Raw genomic sequence first — 14,468 nt, 5'->3', positions numbered from 1 at the left:
AACAGGAGCTCGCCTCTCTCTAGTCCCCTCCCGTCGCCCGCTTCGCTCCGAAAGTCCGAAGCCGTCTGCGTCCGACGCCCTAGGCGGAGGCGAGACGCGACGCCAGGTTGCCGCCGCCCGCCTGCTCGGTTGCTGCGGTGCGCCACCCCTTCGCCGCCTTCCCCTCTGGTGACGCCTCCTATCCGGTTTTGTTCTCTTGATCTCTTCTCCCCCAATTCTTCTCCCCAATCCCCATCCCTAACCCTAGAACCGCTGCCCCTCCAGCCCTCCAAGCAGGTCGGTGCGATGGCGCCCCCTGCTGCCCTGCCCCCTATAGGCCGGCGCGCGCTGTTGCCTGAAGGCCGGCGGCCCCTACCGGCTGCAACCCTGTTCGCAACTCTCTAAGGCTAAAAGGTTTGTTTCAATCTCTCTGAGTTAATTTGTTTTGCAACAAATATAGAGGATATTTATGTGCCTTATGAAAAATCAGCATCGTTATGCTCGGACTAGAAATCGGACCAGACGAGTAGCTTTTTTCATTGTAACTAGTATGTTTGAAGTATATGTATTATAATTTATGCAACTTTGGTATTTAATTGTTGAATTTAAGATTTGGAATGTAATTTGTGTTCTTGGTAATTAAATTTCTCGGTGAAGTTAAAATTTTATTACCGAATTATATATGGATTATACTGAATTGCAAGTGGGAAAAAATGCCGTGGCATACCCTTTCTGAAATCCTAGGTTCGCCACTGTAATTAGTTATTTTTTCAACTATATTTAATGCTTTATATATGTTCAAAGATTCGATGTATGGGTATTGTACCAAAATTTTTGGGAACTAAACATGGCCTTACTTGTGTCCCAAACCATATTTCTTGCCATGAATATTTTGTACACATGTGGCTCTCTGATGGTGTAAACTATTGATCTCCAAAAAAAAAGATGGAGTAAATTATTGACACAGTTGGACAGACTGCTGGGAAGGGCCATGGGGGGTACTGCATTCTTCAGGACCGTGCCTGGTTACACTTCGTCAGGTGACGACGGGGCAGACATGAGAGAATGTTGCCAATAATGGCTACAGCCTTCAGCCTACAGCAGGCAGAACAGAGGGCTGCACTTGATGATGCACGTACACCTGGGGCCGTCTGATCTCTTCCAGCACTACAGGCGTGACGCACTGTCAGTTCATGAGAAACCTCAAAATCAGAAGCTGTATTATTTCGCCATGAACAGTAGATGAGTCGAGGTTTAAGCAGCTCCATCTTGCTCCAGGACTTCCGAGAGTCCGGATGAACCACCACATGTCATCGGATTGCTCGCGAGGACACATCAAGCCAAGAGCCAAAGCTTGCTTACCTGCTTCTGATTTCTTGGCAGTTGCATGGAGATTGGACTACTGCGACATCAACATCTTAACAACCAGTTCTTGTTCTTCCAATCACTTAAGGAGAAGACAGTTCTTTCTCTCTCCGGTAGTGGCCGGTGAAGTGTTCACCTCAGAAACTGGCGATCCATGTCCTGTACTCCTGTGGCTGCTAGCCGATGAGGTTTAGTGTAACCTTCTCCCAGACAGACATCTGACGGATTCCTCCGTTTTTTATCCTCGAGAGCACGTTGGAGCACGCAGGAATCTTCTGACATCCAAACAAGAACACGCCAGTGTGGTTCAGAGACGTGACCAGTAATAATACACCGGTTACTAACACTTAAACAGTTAAACCAAACCAAGGGAGATCATCTCCGGAATTTTTCTGCGTGGTTGGTGGGCGCTCGAGAGGGCGATGTGCATCTCCCACCTAGACCGACGCGGCCGTCGGCGTCGCCCATCATATCAATCCATATGCCGGCCGAATTTGCAGTTGGTGCGTGTGGCGACTGCAGGCAGCGGCGAGAGGGAACAGGCGACGTGACGTGCTACGTGGACGGCGTGCCCAGCCATGCTTTTATCAGGCTACTTTTTTCACTGCCATTTTTTTTTTGCTTGTTTACCATCTTTTGTTTGATTTTTTTTTATTCAGGTCTGAACCCGAAGATGATGTGGTCTATACGCCCCCCTGAACTCGCAGCAGCTGAAAGCCTGAAACTAGCCCTTCACGAAAGCCTGCGGTTACAACCAAACAAATTAAATCATCACCCAATTGGTCAATTCTACAAAAATTCGTGTGAAAAGTATTGCGCCACTCGCGCATCGCTGACTAAATCTGTTGCGGAATTATGAAAGCGAACGAAGCAGTTGAGAAAGGGGAGGTTCAACCGTCACAGAATACCCAGCATACAAAGGCTTCTAGCTCTTGAGGAGAAGCACCAGCCGGCCGACACACGAAAACGACCACTTCGCCCACGCTTCGAGCGGTGCCCGACAGCCCCGTCGCCGTCCGCCTCCACAAGTGTACTGTGTACGTGCAATACATGCGCACGTCCGATCCCTACCTTGATGGCCAGTGGCTGGAGAAAACCGCGTGTCCCTTGATTGCTGATCGGACGGCTCTAAGAGCGACCACGTGTACTTGTTCGTGGCTTCAGCTTCTACTTTTACTAGTGTATACAATTGTACGTATAGGTGGTCTATCTCTGGTACGCAGGTTTGTTCGTATCAGGAAGTAGCGTCTACGTAGTTGCGGTCCGTATGTGTACGCTGCACGCACCGTATGCACTCTCTTCCAAAACAGCTGAAGTATAAAACATCTCTAAGCGCTGTTGTAGCTTGTAACGGAAATCTTCAAGAATTCTTTGATAATTCTTTGGTGCTGTTGCAGATATTATTTTTTGACGAAATCAGAAAGAGTATGCCATTTTTTTAGTAGTTTGTTAAGCATCTTAATCCAACAGCTTTCTGGCGAATCTTTTTTATTAGTTGGATTGTCTCTGTCGCATCCTGCAATTTAATTAAAGAATTGGATGAGGATTGTTGCTGTTTGAGAGGTCTTGAGTGTATGCAGAGAGGGATATTACAATCTGCACCTTATTCTTCAGCTTCATTAGAAATCCTAGCATAAAATGTATTCTTTATGTACTAACATTTGGCCTGAAAAATACTTGGAGTTTCTTTGTCGATATCTCGCAATCCATTTCACTTCAAGCAAACCTATTATCAAATTCCTTTCAGAGTTTGTCCAGTTCAAAAAAAAAGTCAGAAAGATTGAAGGAAACGTTTGTCCTAATTAATTCAATATGGATTTCTATATGCCAAAGAGAAGTGCATATTGTCTAATGATTGTTCATTCTTGTTAGGTACGCCCATATTTAATTCTAGGAGGACATTGCGCTAGTAACTGATCAAAGGAGTACCTTTCAACAGTAGAAACATTACTATATAAAATTAAAACAATCTTATCTTTCTCTAAAAATTAATGGACACATTAATGAAATATCATAGCTACAAAAATATATGAACGCATTTGATACTCGATCTATCTCGCATATCCAAAGTTTAGTCGTATGTTAGGGAGACGCACTCTTGCGAACACGTGACAGTCCTGATGCAAACTTACGTTCTTGGAAAGAGAATAGTATTTTGTGCCCATTTTGTTTTATAGGGGGGCATTTAATAAAAAATATATGACCAAAAGGACAAAGACACGAAGTATCCCCTGTAGTAATCTGTATTTCCAATTCAGACCACCCAGCTGGCACAAACATTTTTTTAGTTGTAAAAATTCAAGGTTGTATATGTCGATTTGCCGAGCGAATAACATAGCGTCGTCGCCCATTCTTGTTCTCATCTCCCCTTTTCCTTGGCAGCCACTACGTGCCGAGCTTGATCTTGATCGCACACCTGTTGACGTAGAAAAAGAGGAGGTTGCCAAAATAGAGACAAACGACAAATCCAAATCCCCTGCCCGCAGTAATCTACAAATCCAAAAGTACAGAGCAGGAGCACCCTCCAAAATCCACCTTCTCCGACCGCCAGTAGAGGGGATGGAGAATGCGGGAATGAGAGAGACACGGTAACGGCAGCGACAGAGATTGGCGCAGCCACAGTGGCGAGGCCTCCGGCGTCCCAAGAAGCCTCTCTCCGGCCAGGCTGCAAGAACTGGTGCATTTGCCGGAGACGGAGCCAGAAAAGGAAGGGAGGATCAGAAAAGGAAATTAGGATTCGTCTGGCCCGTTCATAGGGTTCTGTAAAAGAGGCAGATTTTTTTTAGCTGTGAGTATCCGTTGATTTGCTATTGATTCTCAGTTTTGGAGGGCTGAAAATTCGATCTTGGCTCTGGTCTCTGTGTGTTTTGAGGGGTTCCTGTGAAGAACCAGAGAATCAGAAGAGAAGAGAGTGGCTTCCTCGTCGGTTTTCTTTGGCCTTTGGGTTCTGCCTTTTGAGATTGTTCTGAGTCACGGCTCTGTCTTGCCTGCGAGATTCTGCAATTGCTGGAGAATGGAGATGGAGAGATTGGTGTACTCTGCATGTTTGTTTTGGTGAAGAAGACTAGTAGCTGGAATAAAGGGTTCCGCTTCCTTACTTCTGCGTGTTCTGATCCTCCTGAGATATCCCTTCCTGCAGCTTCAGAGTTTCTCTGTTCTGGATTCAGTTCGGCATCTCGTGGAAACCGAGGAAGCACGGCAGTTTCAAGGACCTTCCGGGGGCTATCAAAGCATCCTAGTTTACGTACTGTCCCGGCCTGGAATCGCGTTTTGGGCGCTGTGTTTGAAGCGTAGCAGAACTGCGTCAGCTGTAATTGCTTGGTGAGTTCACTGATCAAAGGTAGCCAATTTGGTTGTTTTATTCAGCTGAATGGTTGGTATTTATTTTACAAATGTAGGGCTGTAGGCAAATAATCCGTTTCATGCTTAATTGCGTATTAAAATATGTTCATTTATTAGCAGTTCTTGTTTATATTGGAGTTTAGTACACGACCCTTAATCTGGGATTTGGTGGGGGTGGGGGGGTGCTAGTTTTCATCAATTTTGTCATTTGGATACTCCATAATATCCATTTATCTGATACCGCCATACCAGTTAGTTTTAAAATTCTTTTTTATCAGAAAAATAGTGTTTGAAATTCTTATAGCATCTTTTGTATCACTAGACCACAAATGAATGATCCTTGAAATATTGTGGCTCTGTAGTCCGGGTAGAAAGGCATGTAACATCGAGCATATCAAAATCGACATAATGTATAGTTGGGATCCAATGTGTTTTTTTGTTTCTTCTGTATTTGTTTTCTTTAAAGACAACTGTACTGGAGCTTGAAACCCATCCTTGGAACTTGGAAGAGAGCAAATAGGGATAGCCGGGACTTGGAAATGTAGAAAAATGGAAGCTTTTTTGCATTTGTATTTCTAATTTTGTATCATTCATACGACTTTATTCTGAGCCACTGCATGTGTTTCTTGCGTTCAGGTTCAAAGCTTATCTAAAGCGAGTCCTTAGAAGGAAAGTTATCTGATCATGTTCTCAGGTATCATGGCAAAAAAGAGTTACAAACAGCATTCCAAGTCTGAGACAATCCAGGTGGGCTGTATGTCTGGGCTGATTCGCATGCTCGATTTCCGCCGCAGTCCAAAACTTCTTTCAGATGGGAGAGGTGAGGACATTCAGTATTGACATTTATGAGATGAAGGCCATAGCTGCAATATAGCAGTATGAGCTAATTTTAATTGAAATAATATGAGATCCATGATTCTTCTAATAGTAATTTATGTGCTTCATGCAGTCAAAAGAGAACCAAAAGGTTTTGAGGATGTCCATGAAAGCATACCTGCTAACGTAAGTTTTCAAGATGAATCCTGTTTTTCTTTTAGTAACTACGAAATTCTTGTGCTCTCCCTAACTTACAACTGATAAATGGAAATAAATAAATTGTAAGTTTACTACAAATCTAACCTGCTAGGGTTTTTTTTGACATGTTTAGTTTGCATCACGATGCTGCTTGTACTGTACATTCAGAATGGTATAATCTGGCTTCTGTCGGAACAATTTTGTTTTACAATATTTTTAATGTTGACTAATATTAATTGTTCTGTAGATTTTTAACTTTGGTTACAAAGTATTTTTGCAATGCATTTTCCAAAAACAAAAATACCCCTAGTGAGCAACAGAGTATTACTGCAAGCCACCAGATATGTAAGCTCTGAGTTTTTTTTCGTTTGAAGACACATCTCCATGAAAAAATTAAGAGGAATCTAAAAGTTTTTAATGCCAATGGAAACTAATAAAGTATATGCCATAATTATCTGAGTATCGAGTGGAGCATAACAGAAGTTTCCCACACTTTTGATAGATACAATCATTTAAACTCGAATTCATTGCATTTCCTCAGGATAACGAAGACCATAAGGTTGGACTGCTCTTTGCTGGTAGGGCAAGTATTAAAACTTTGATGGAAGAAGAGATGGCCAGCAGCACAGAGCCCTTGAAGCAAGCACAAAGAAATGTAACTGGTATATGCTGTGAGGATATTGATCTAAACTTGGCTGCAAGTCTCATGGAAATCTACAGAAATCGTACTGAAGGCCAAGAAATCAGTAATTCAGTTGAATCAGGTCGTAGTTCCATTTCAACTGACAAAGAAGACAATACTGATCCTCCTGCTCAGCTCTATCAAATCCCTTCCAGTATTCAGAGAGCTCTGGAAGATGTTGCTGAAGCAGTTATAAGACATCAATCTGCAAACAAAAAATACATAACCAGCAGTGGTGAAGCCAGGTCCAAAGAATTTGTTGATGCCCTACAGCTACTGAGCTCAAACACGGAGTTGTTTCTTATGCTTATGCAAGATCCAAGCTCTAGGTTGTTAGAATGTCTCCAAAACCTGTACATGTCACTAGGAAGTACAAAGTTAGAATGTGACGAAGAAATTGAGTTTCAAGGTATGACAAATAAACTAGAGCAGTCTGTGGCTTCTCCAAGTAGGGCGCAAAGAAGGCATAATTCTTTCTTGAAGGAGGATAAGTTGGTAACGAGGAAACAACCAAAGTTAAATGATAGCTCTCGTGGCCTTAGCAGAATAGTAATCTTGAAGCCAAGTCCTGCTAGAAGTCACAGCAGTCTTATCTCAAGTAGTGCAACTTCGTCACCACTATCAAGTCATAATAATTTGCAAGTTCAGGAAACCAATGATAAACCTGATCGCCAATTCTCCCTTAGAGAGCTGAAAAGGAGGCTAAGGATTGCTATTAGTGAAAATCGGAAGGATCACCAGTTAAACTCCATGAGTACTACTTTTCATAAAGCTGAAGCTGATTCTAGCAAACAGCTTCCGGTCTCAAGTATGTCGGACAGTTTGCCAAGTACAGATTCTTCTGACAGCAAGGTAGCTGAGGAACCATCAATTGTTGACAAGGAAACAGTCACAGTAGATAGTGGAAGTGGAACGAGAAATGATGTTGCTCATGGTGTCGGCTCTTTCTCCTATGAAAAAGCTAAGATGTTTATAGTTGAGAGACTAAATGATCAAGGAGAAGACAAGTCTCAGATTGTACAGAATTCTGAATCATTTGAGAGATTAATTTCATTATCAGATAATGCTGCATTTTCTTCAAGTCATTTACCTCAAGAGGAGAATACTGGCATATCAAATGAAGCTACAAATCCGTTGAACTTGCATACGATTGAGCAAGAGGATGGCTCAGCAAGTCCCAAACCATCGAGGTTCTGCCAGGAGACAGAATCAGATGACACTAGCAACTTAGGTACAGAAAGTTTGGTTGAGCTCAAGACAGACCATGGAAACCATCCACAATATGACAGTGCTATCTCACAGGAGTTGATCAGCGAAGGTAATTTGTTCATGATATTTGTACTGTAGAATAAGCTTCTATTTGCCCTTCAGTTTTTTCCGGCTTAATGTTGTGCTCAATATATTCATAATTTTTGTGCAGAGTTTAAGATCATGCAGGATGCAGTGGAGAATCCGCAACTATGTGCTAATACTGAAACTTTGCAGGAAAGTGTTGAAGGGAAAAATCCAGACGAAGTAAGACATACTTTGTTGCAAATTCAACAAAGTTTATAACTTCTGTGTTAATCACTGATTGTTTTTTTTTTCTTTTCCTTTCCTCCGCTTAAGTGTTCATCAGAGGAACCACTATCCATGAGTGTGTTACAACAAGTGGCCCTTAATGAACAAGAGAACCATAGTCCATCAGAAGTTGTTGAATTAGTCAAGCCATTTGTATTGACATTTCCTTACTCCCTGGAAAATACTGATGGCAAAGAGGAGAAACTGAGTCCCCAATCCGTTCTTGATCCTGCCATAGGAGAAGTTACCAGTCCTGGACATCAAACTCAAAAGCGAGGTATTGGACTCAAAACAAGAATTTCTCATTTGGTACCTTTTATAACCTGATCGGTAATAGAACAAAACTTTATGTGCTTGCAGATGAGTTGTCCAAGCCTATTTCTAGAGTTCTGTTCACAGAGCTTGACACTTCTTCAGCATCCCCAACCTTGTGGAGTGAACCAGAAGTAGCTATTTTGTATGATAAGGACGCAAGGGTTTCCTTCATTAAGGCCGTGCTAGAAGCTTCAGAACTGTTGTCCGGGGAAAACTCGCAGATATGGTATACAGAAGAGACACTGCTTGACGTATCTGTACTGGCTGAAGTAGGAAACTCGTACTGCCTGACAGATGATGCAGTGCTTCTGTTCGATTGTGTGGAAGAGGTTCTTCTCAAGATAAGATGCAAGTTTTTTGGTACCGGCCCTTGGCTTGCTTTTCTGAAGCACAATGTGAGACCAGCTCCAGTAGGAAGACATCTTGTTCAAGAGGTGGCTAAGGGCATTGATTCTCTTGTCGGTAATGAGTTTCCAAACACTTTAGAACAGGTGATGATGAAAGGCTTGGACAGTGGGTCGTGGCTGGATCTTCGACACGATTCTGAAAGTGTTGTAGTTGAGTTGTGGGATGATTTGCTTGATGACTTACTGGAGGAAATGATTTTTGATTTGTGGCTTTAAGACTGTAGTGCTTTGTACATGGAGGCATGTTCGATCAGTACTGACAGAACTAATAGATACAGAAACCTTTTTGAAAGGGTAGAGGGAAGTAAGTTCAGCAGGTTTCCGACAATTGTAGAGTTAGGCAGTTCATCAGTATAGCTGATTTCCAATTTCTGTATGAATTTGTGCTTATTGTAACTTGTAAGTCAATCCTGATTGCATCTGGCTCCTGACACTAGAATTATTCAACCTATGTACCAATTTTATTCTCTGTAGAGGTGTGGCAACATCAAAATAAGAGCAGTTGTATATAACTTGCCTTTTTTTAAATGTTAATTTCTTTGTTTTAATTTTCAGCATAATACTGTTTTCCTTTGTTTATGAGATAGTGAGATAAATTATATTGCTTCTCTATTTAAAAAAAATACTTGAATTTTTGGTGAATCATATCAACTATGAACTTGTGTCGAGACCATGCTCATGCCTAGCTCTAGCTGCCCTGTATCAAAAGATTCACAAATCACTACTTCAGCTGATTGCTGATACTGTGACATCTGGCATCCATGGTGATGAGAGAGGATGCAATGCAAAGACCCTGAGGGACCATTGGGATGAAACACAGATATGGCTACCTAGGTACTCACTAGGTGAGTAGAGTACTGTGTTTAACTGCTCGTGCGATCTTCCGTTGCAGATGGTACTACTGCTACAAGTTATGGCATAATGTACATTCTGTGGATGGATCATAGACATGGACCCCCTTATTTTTGGTTTCCCGGATCAAGCAGGAAGGATGAACAAATGATCACTCATGCTATCTTTCTGGCGGCCTCGTCGGCGAAGAGAACGTCATCTATACAGGTTACGATGTTGTACGCCAGGCTCTCCAGCACCCTCGAGTAGCTCTCCAGGATTGCCTGCCCAACATCCTGCAAGATCCATTCATATCATTCACAAGCTCTGTAAGAAACTTGAGATGCAGATGCTGCTGCTGCAATGGGGTGCGGTTGAAGCTGCTCGCTCACCTTGTTGTACTGGATCTTGCTGGCGTCGAGCGTGGTCTGGGACAGGCCGGGGAAGCGCTGCTTGAGGCAGAGCAGCACGTCCTCGGCGCGGCTCGCCAGCATCACGTTCTTGTCCGACTCCATCAGGTCCTTGACCGCGCTCCAGGGGGACCTCGAGTGGCTCTGGCGCGCCTTCCGCCGCCACACGTGCATCGCCGCCTCCACGCGGTCCGCCGCCTCCAGGGCCTCGTGCTCCGACGAGATCTCCAGGCAGTCCAGCAGGTACTCCGGCGAGAACTTGCCCGGGAACGCCATGTGGCGGTAGATCAGGTCGCCCACGCTCGCCCGCCCGCACTGAAATCGGAATTATTCAGAATACCTTTTTTCAGATTCAGCGATGCTGATGAATCGCGATCCTTTGGTTTGGTATCAAATGATTTGAAGTTAACCTTGGGAAGCGCTTGCTTGTACAGGTCCGGGATCCGGATCTCGGCAAGAACGCCATTGTTGATGGCCATGGCCGCCTTGTGGATCTGGCTCGCGCAGTCCCGCTTCTGCTGGAGGTCTCGCCGCGCCGTCTCCGTCAGACCGGGCTTGGTGACGCACGGCACGGGCAGCCACCACTTGTCATCGCCGCGCTGGCTCACCGGACGGCACGGCGTCGCGGCGGAATCATCTTCATCTTTCCGCCCCTTGTCATTAACGTACCAGAATTCAGTCTTCTGAAAGCTGTCTAGAATCTCCTGCTGAAGTAATGCACAAGAACAATTTAGGCCTCGCTTGCTTAATTTGGGCAAACAAGCCCATCTCGTAGGCAGCCCAGGACGAAGAATCTTGGATCTTACAAGCAACATGTCGTCAAGCTTCTCGAGGGCGGGGAGGTTGACGTAGATGTCGGACCTCGGCCTGGTCGCCATCACCTGACAAAATCGAAATGCGTCTTAGTCTTCCAGAATAGCATCAACGGCTCAAGGACGGGTGCGGCTTGAATTCTAACCTCCCGGATGGTACCGTCGGGCAGGATCTCCTTGGAAGGGAAGAACTCGACGATGTAATCGCAGACGGAGAGGAGGCAGTCCATCTCGCGGCGCCACATGGACCTCTTCTCCGCCGGCAGGGGCTCCAGCCTGTGGCAGCTCCCAAAAACGGTGGCTGTGATGAGCAAGAGGAGGGGCCACGAGTATTAGCGTGCTCTGTTCTGTTCCTAACCAGCCGCGGGGCTGGGCCAAGAGACTTGATCGTTGGGGGCGAGGATGATAAGCATGTGCTGGCAGCTGACCATAGAGGTTGGTGATGGCGTTGGAGATGGCGACGGAGGTCGAGACGCCCTTGCCGCTCCCGGACATGTCCTCGCCCAGCAGAAGCTTCGAGAACCTCTCCTTGATCAGCTGCAGCTCTGCGAATCCACGGCAAGTAATCAGCAATCCAGCGTCCAGGCGGAGCTGCCGAAAGCCAGAGACAGAGAGGGCCTACCGCCGTCGCCGGCCTTTCCGTCACGCACGCCGCCGCCGGCGGCGCGCCGCGTCGCGCTGAGCCTCTTGAGCAGCGGCGGCGGCGGCGGCTTCGGCACCCGCGCGGGGAGCGCGCGCACCGGCCAGGGCCGGTACGGCGACGAGCCGTAGGGGCTCCCGGGCTCCGCGCTGCACTCGGAGGACGCGTCGGAGGACGGCTCCCGGCGGTGTCCCCGCGGCGGGCGGTCCAGGTCGTCCAAGTCGGCGTAGTCGGACTGCGAGCGCGCGTCGAGCTCGGAGCCCTCGTCGCACGTCGACGACGGGGTCTCCATCCCACCGCTGCTCCACCTCGCTCTGCCCGGTGGCAAATTGTGCCCGCGCGCGCGCTGAGCGGCGAGGGCGCACGCGGCTGTGCTCGCGCAGTGGCGGACAGGGCAGGGGGGGCGCCAAGGACGCTTGCAGGCGGCCGGAGTGGCAGGCAGGGAATGGAATGAGCCGCAGCAGCCGGCAGAGAAATAGTGGCGTCGCCGCGCCGTGCCGAAGCCCACGATGACGGCGATGAGGTACGCCCGGCCCCTACTTTACGGTGGACGGGAAGGGGAAGCGTGCGATTCCCTCGCTTTTCTCGATGCCGATGATGCCCCTCCAACCCCCCCGCCCCCCCCCCCCCCCCCCCCCTGCTCATCCCGTACCTCTGTCTGCCCGCCAAAATTTTCTTTGAAACGTGTAGTGAACACCAGCAGCAGGGCCTGCCAGGGGAGGCAGGCTCGGATCCAACGCACGGTCCATTAGCAGTCGCAAAGCGACAGCGCTCACACTCTGCCGACATACGATCATGAGCATCGTTAACACACGGCAGGGCCGCGATTAAGCACGCTAATGGCTAATCAGCACAAGCATCTGTCTCCTTAAACAGCGCACGGCTGCAGGATCCAATGGCTCGCACTGACACACTCCATCGCTCTCACTGTCGCTGCTGCCACGATCAACACTGTCACACCGATCTAGCTAATCATGTACTAGTATCCCTGCGGCTCGCGTCAGTAAACAAGCTACAAAGCCATCACCCATCAGCAGCATCCGGGCAGTAGAATTAGAATAGCCCCGGCGCGCTGCCCGAGCTGGCATTTCGTGCCCGGCAGGGCGGCGGGCTGGACGGACGCGCTGCCGGCGAGCTACAGGAAAAGGAAGCGCCCCGACGGCCATGTGGCAGCGGGGGCCATGTCGTCGTCGCCCTGACACAAAGTCGCCGAGCATGCCGGTCGCCGGAATCATGGCGGCATTACGGACGGCAAAGGGCGAAAGGTCGGTCCCCCGCCCCCGATCATGACCGGCGGCCTGCGTGCGCCGGGACCCCCGGATTGCCACCGCAAAGGGGCAATCACTACCGTCTTTCTTTCCCCCCTCGTCGTCGTCACACCGTCGTCCCGTCGCCCTCCATGGACGGAGCACGGAAGGAGACGTTGCTTTCTCGGTCCGGCCCTGCTCGTTAGCCTTTGCGGGTACTCCTAATTCTGCCCGGGAAAGGGACCCGGGCTGATTCTGAAAAGAGGAAAAGGGGCCCTAATCCGAAGCCGTAAACAAGCTACAAAACCATCACATGTCTGTCTGGTGCGAGCGTAGAAAAGCACAAGAAAGCAGGGCATTTTTGGGTTTCCGCAGCTCGCAAGTCGCAGCTGAGAGCTGACAAGCTGTGTCAGTACGGGCAGAGCACAGCCGCCGGCCGTAGCGAGTTCATGCAGAGGAGAGGCTGCATAGTATGGCTGTGTTTAGTTCCCCCGAAATTTACTGTAGCGCGGGTGAAAAAACACTATAGTGTACTGTAGCATGTTTCGTTTGTTTGTGGTAGATATTGTCCTACCATGACCTAACTAGGCTCAAAAAAATTCGTCTCGCAACGTACATCAAAACTATGCAATTAGTTTTTTTATTTACATACATTTAGTACTCCATGCATGGGTCATTTGCTACATTTAATGTTTTGATGTGATGGAGATGTGATGTTTTTGTGGGGTTTTTGAGGAACTAAACAGGGTCTATAATGAACCATGCCCGGCGAGCTTAGCTGACGGGACATTTCTTAAGGTTTATCCTAAGCACGCTCAGCCAACTCTTTGTGATTGGGTTGTGTGGTTCATGATAGCCTACGAGATAGCGCCACGTGCCTAGTCCTGCTAGGTCTGCTCTGTGCTCATGAACGTGTGTTGACTGTTTGGGTTAGCCTGGCTCCTTGCTGAAGAGTGCTGTCTGATTATAAAAATTCAGCGGATTATGGGAAGAGTTTTTATTTGCACTTTTCTTTTATGCTTCATGAATTTAAAAAGGGAGCATCCTGGATTAGATAGGATTGCATTGTTTTATTAGCAGATGGCTTATATTTTTATTTGACGACGGATCAAATGGAGTAACAAAATTGTTGCGTTGGCTGTGCTGTGCCACCCCGTGTAGGTACTGATGGCTTAAAAATTGGTAGAATTATCTAAATTTGGAAATCTAATGTGCCAAACAGAGCAATTCACATAAGCATCCAACTTGTACCGTCACATCCTTTTGGGTGCAAACAATCTATAGGCTTGTTTGGAGGAGCTAAAATTGAATGCTAAAAACTTTAGCACATATTAGCACTCACATATATGCTAAATTTTTTTAGTTTTGGCTAAAGTTTAGCCCACTCCATTAACAATTCTGTTTGGATGAGCTTGTGTTTTAGCATTTTTCACCTATTAGCACTTGAATTCAAACAAACCCTATAAATCTACATTTCCAGATTGTAATAAGGTTGGGGGCTCTTAATGGTTCCATGCACCCGAGACCCATCACTCCATCAGTAGTAGTTGAGATGCCAGATATTATGCACCTATGCAGCCACCGTGTACCTGAGTAGTGAGCCTGGTGTGGCCGCCATGACCACCTTCTAAGCCTATTTACTAATAATCTAATAAGGTCTCCACGCTTTCTCCTTAGGTGCAGATGTTTAACGCGTACAAACACACTATATGAAGCTTGCTGGAAACAAAGCGGAACCAAGGACAGTTTGACAAGATGTACTTTTTAATAAAACATTCTGAAAAGGGAAGAAAGCTAGAAATTCTCGGAATACAGAATGAGAAGAATAAACAAAGCCGAAGCACGCGTAAAGGCGTATGGCTTT

The 14,468-nt window shown here is 46.7% G+C and overlaps 2 protein-coding genes across 4 annotated transcripts; one reads left to right on the top strand and one right to left on the bottom strand.

The window, feature by feature from the left end:
* The first annotated feature begins 3,710 nt into the window (after nucleotides 1–3,710).
* LOC120641410 lies at nucleotides 3,711–9,218 on the top strand. The gene is made up of 7 exons (XM_039917516.1): nucleotides 3,711–4,665; nucleotides 5,323–5,506; nucleotides 5,636–5,688; nucleotides 6,242–7,700; nucleotides 7,803–7,897; nucleotides 7,991–8,219; nucleotides 8,303–9,218. Exons 2-7 carry the CDS (start codon nucleotides 5,371–5,373, stop codon nucleotides 8,878–8,880), a joined length of 2,550 nt encoding a protein of 849 aa, XP_039773450.1. The 5' UTR covers nucleotides 3,711–4,665; nucleotides 5,323–5,370; the 3' UTR covers nucleotides 8,881–9,218.
* Nucleotides 9,219–9,269: 51 nt separating this feature from the next.
* LOC120641411 (rop guanine nucleotide exchange factor 3-like) lies at nucleotides 9,270–11,883 on the bottom strand. 3 transcript variants are annotated; one of them, XM_039917519.1, is made up of 7 exons: nucleotides 11,340–11,883; nucleotides 11,146–11,262; nucleotides 10,864–11,018; nucleotides 10,712–10,786; nucleotides 10,316–10,558; nucleotides 9,888–10,220; nucleotides 9,270–9,791 (listed from the first exon to the last, which is right to left on the bottom strand). In XM_039917519.1, the coding sequence occupies exons 1-7, from the start codon at nucleotides 11,647–11,649 to the stop codon at nucleotides 9,672–9,674; spliced, it is 1,353 nt and encodes a 450-aa protein (XP_039773453.1). In that variant the 5' UTR covers nucleotides 11,650–11,883; the 3' UTR covers nucleotides 9,270–9,671. The 3 variants fall into 3 exon arrangements, with proteins under 3 accessions (XP_039773453.1, XP_039773452.1, XP_039773451.1); XM_039917518.1 differs by having other exon boundaries at nucleotides 10,316–10,609; nucleotides 11,340–11,649; XM_039917517.1 differs by having other exon boundaries at nucleotides 9,443–9,791; nucleotides 10,316–10,612; nucleotides 11,340–11,714.
* Nucleotides 11,884–14,468: the final 2,585 nt, after the last annotated feature.

This window comes from Panicum virgatum, chromosome 7K, assembly GCF_016808335.1.
Source record: "Panicum virgatum strain AP13 chromosome 7K, P.virgatum_v5, whole genome shotgun sequence".
Taxonomy (NCBI): domain Eukaryota; kingdom Viridiplantae; phylum Streptophyta; class Magnoliopsida; order Poales; family Poaceae; genus Panicum; species Panicum virgatum.
Note: the sequence above shows the minus strand (reverse complement) of the source record. Positions and strands in the feature narration are given on the sequence as shown.

Bases quoted from the DNA above. Each gene is read 5' to 3' on its own strand.
- LOC120641410 (XM_039917516.1), top strand. From the start codon at position 5,371: ATGTTCTCAGGTATCATGGCAAAAAAGAGTTACAAACAGCATTCCAAG. The intron at 5,689-6,241 runs GTAAGTTTTCAA...GCATTTCCTCAG, and splicing joins ATGAAAGCATACCTGCTAAC to GATAACGAAGACCATAAGGT. The intron at 7,898-7,990 runs GTAAGACATACT...CCTCCGCTTAAG, and splicing joins AAGGGAAAAATCCAGACGAA to TGTTCATCAGAGGAACCACT.
- LOC120641411 (XM_039917517.1), bottom strand. From the start codon at position 11,649: ATGGAGACCCCGTCGTCGACGTGCGACGAGGGCTCCGAGCTCGACGCG. The intron at 11,263-11,339 runs GTAGGCCCTCTC...GTGGATTCGCAG, and splicing joins CGGAAAGGCCGGCGACGGCG to AGCTGCAGCTGATCAAGGAG. The intron at 10,221-10,315 runs GTTAACTTCAAA...TTCCGATTTCAG, and splicing joins ACAAGCAAGCGCTTCCCAAG to TGCGGGCGGGCGAGCGTGGG.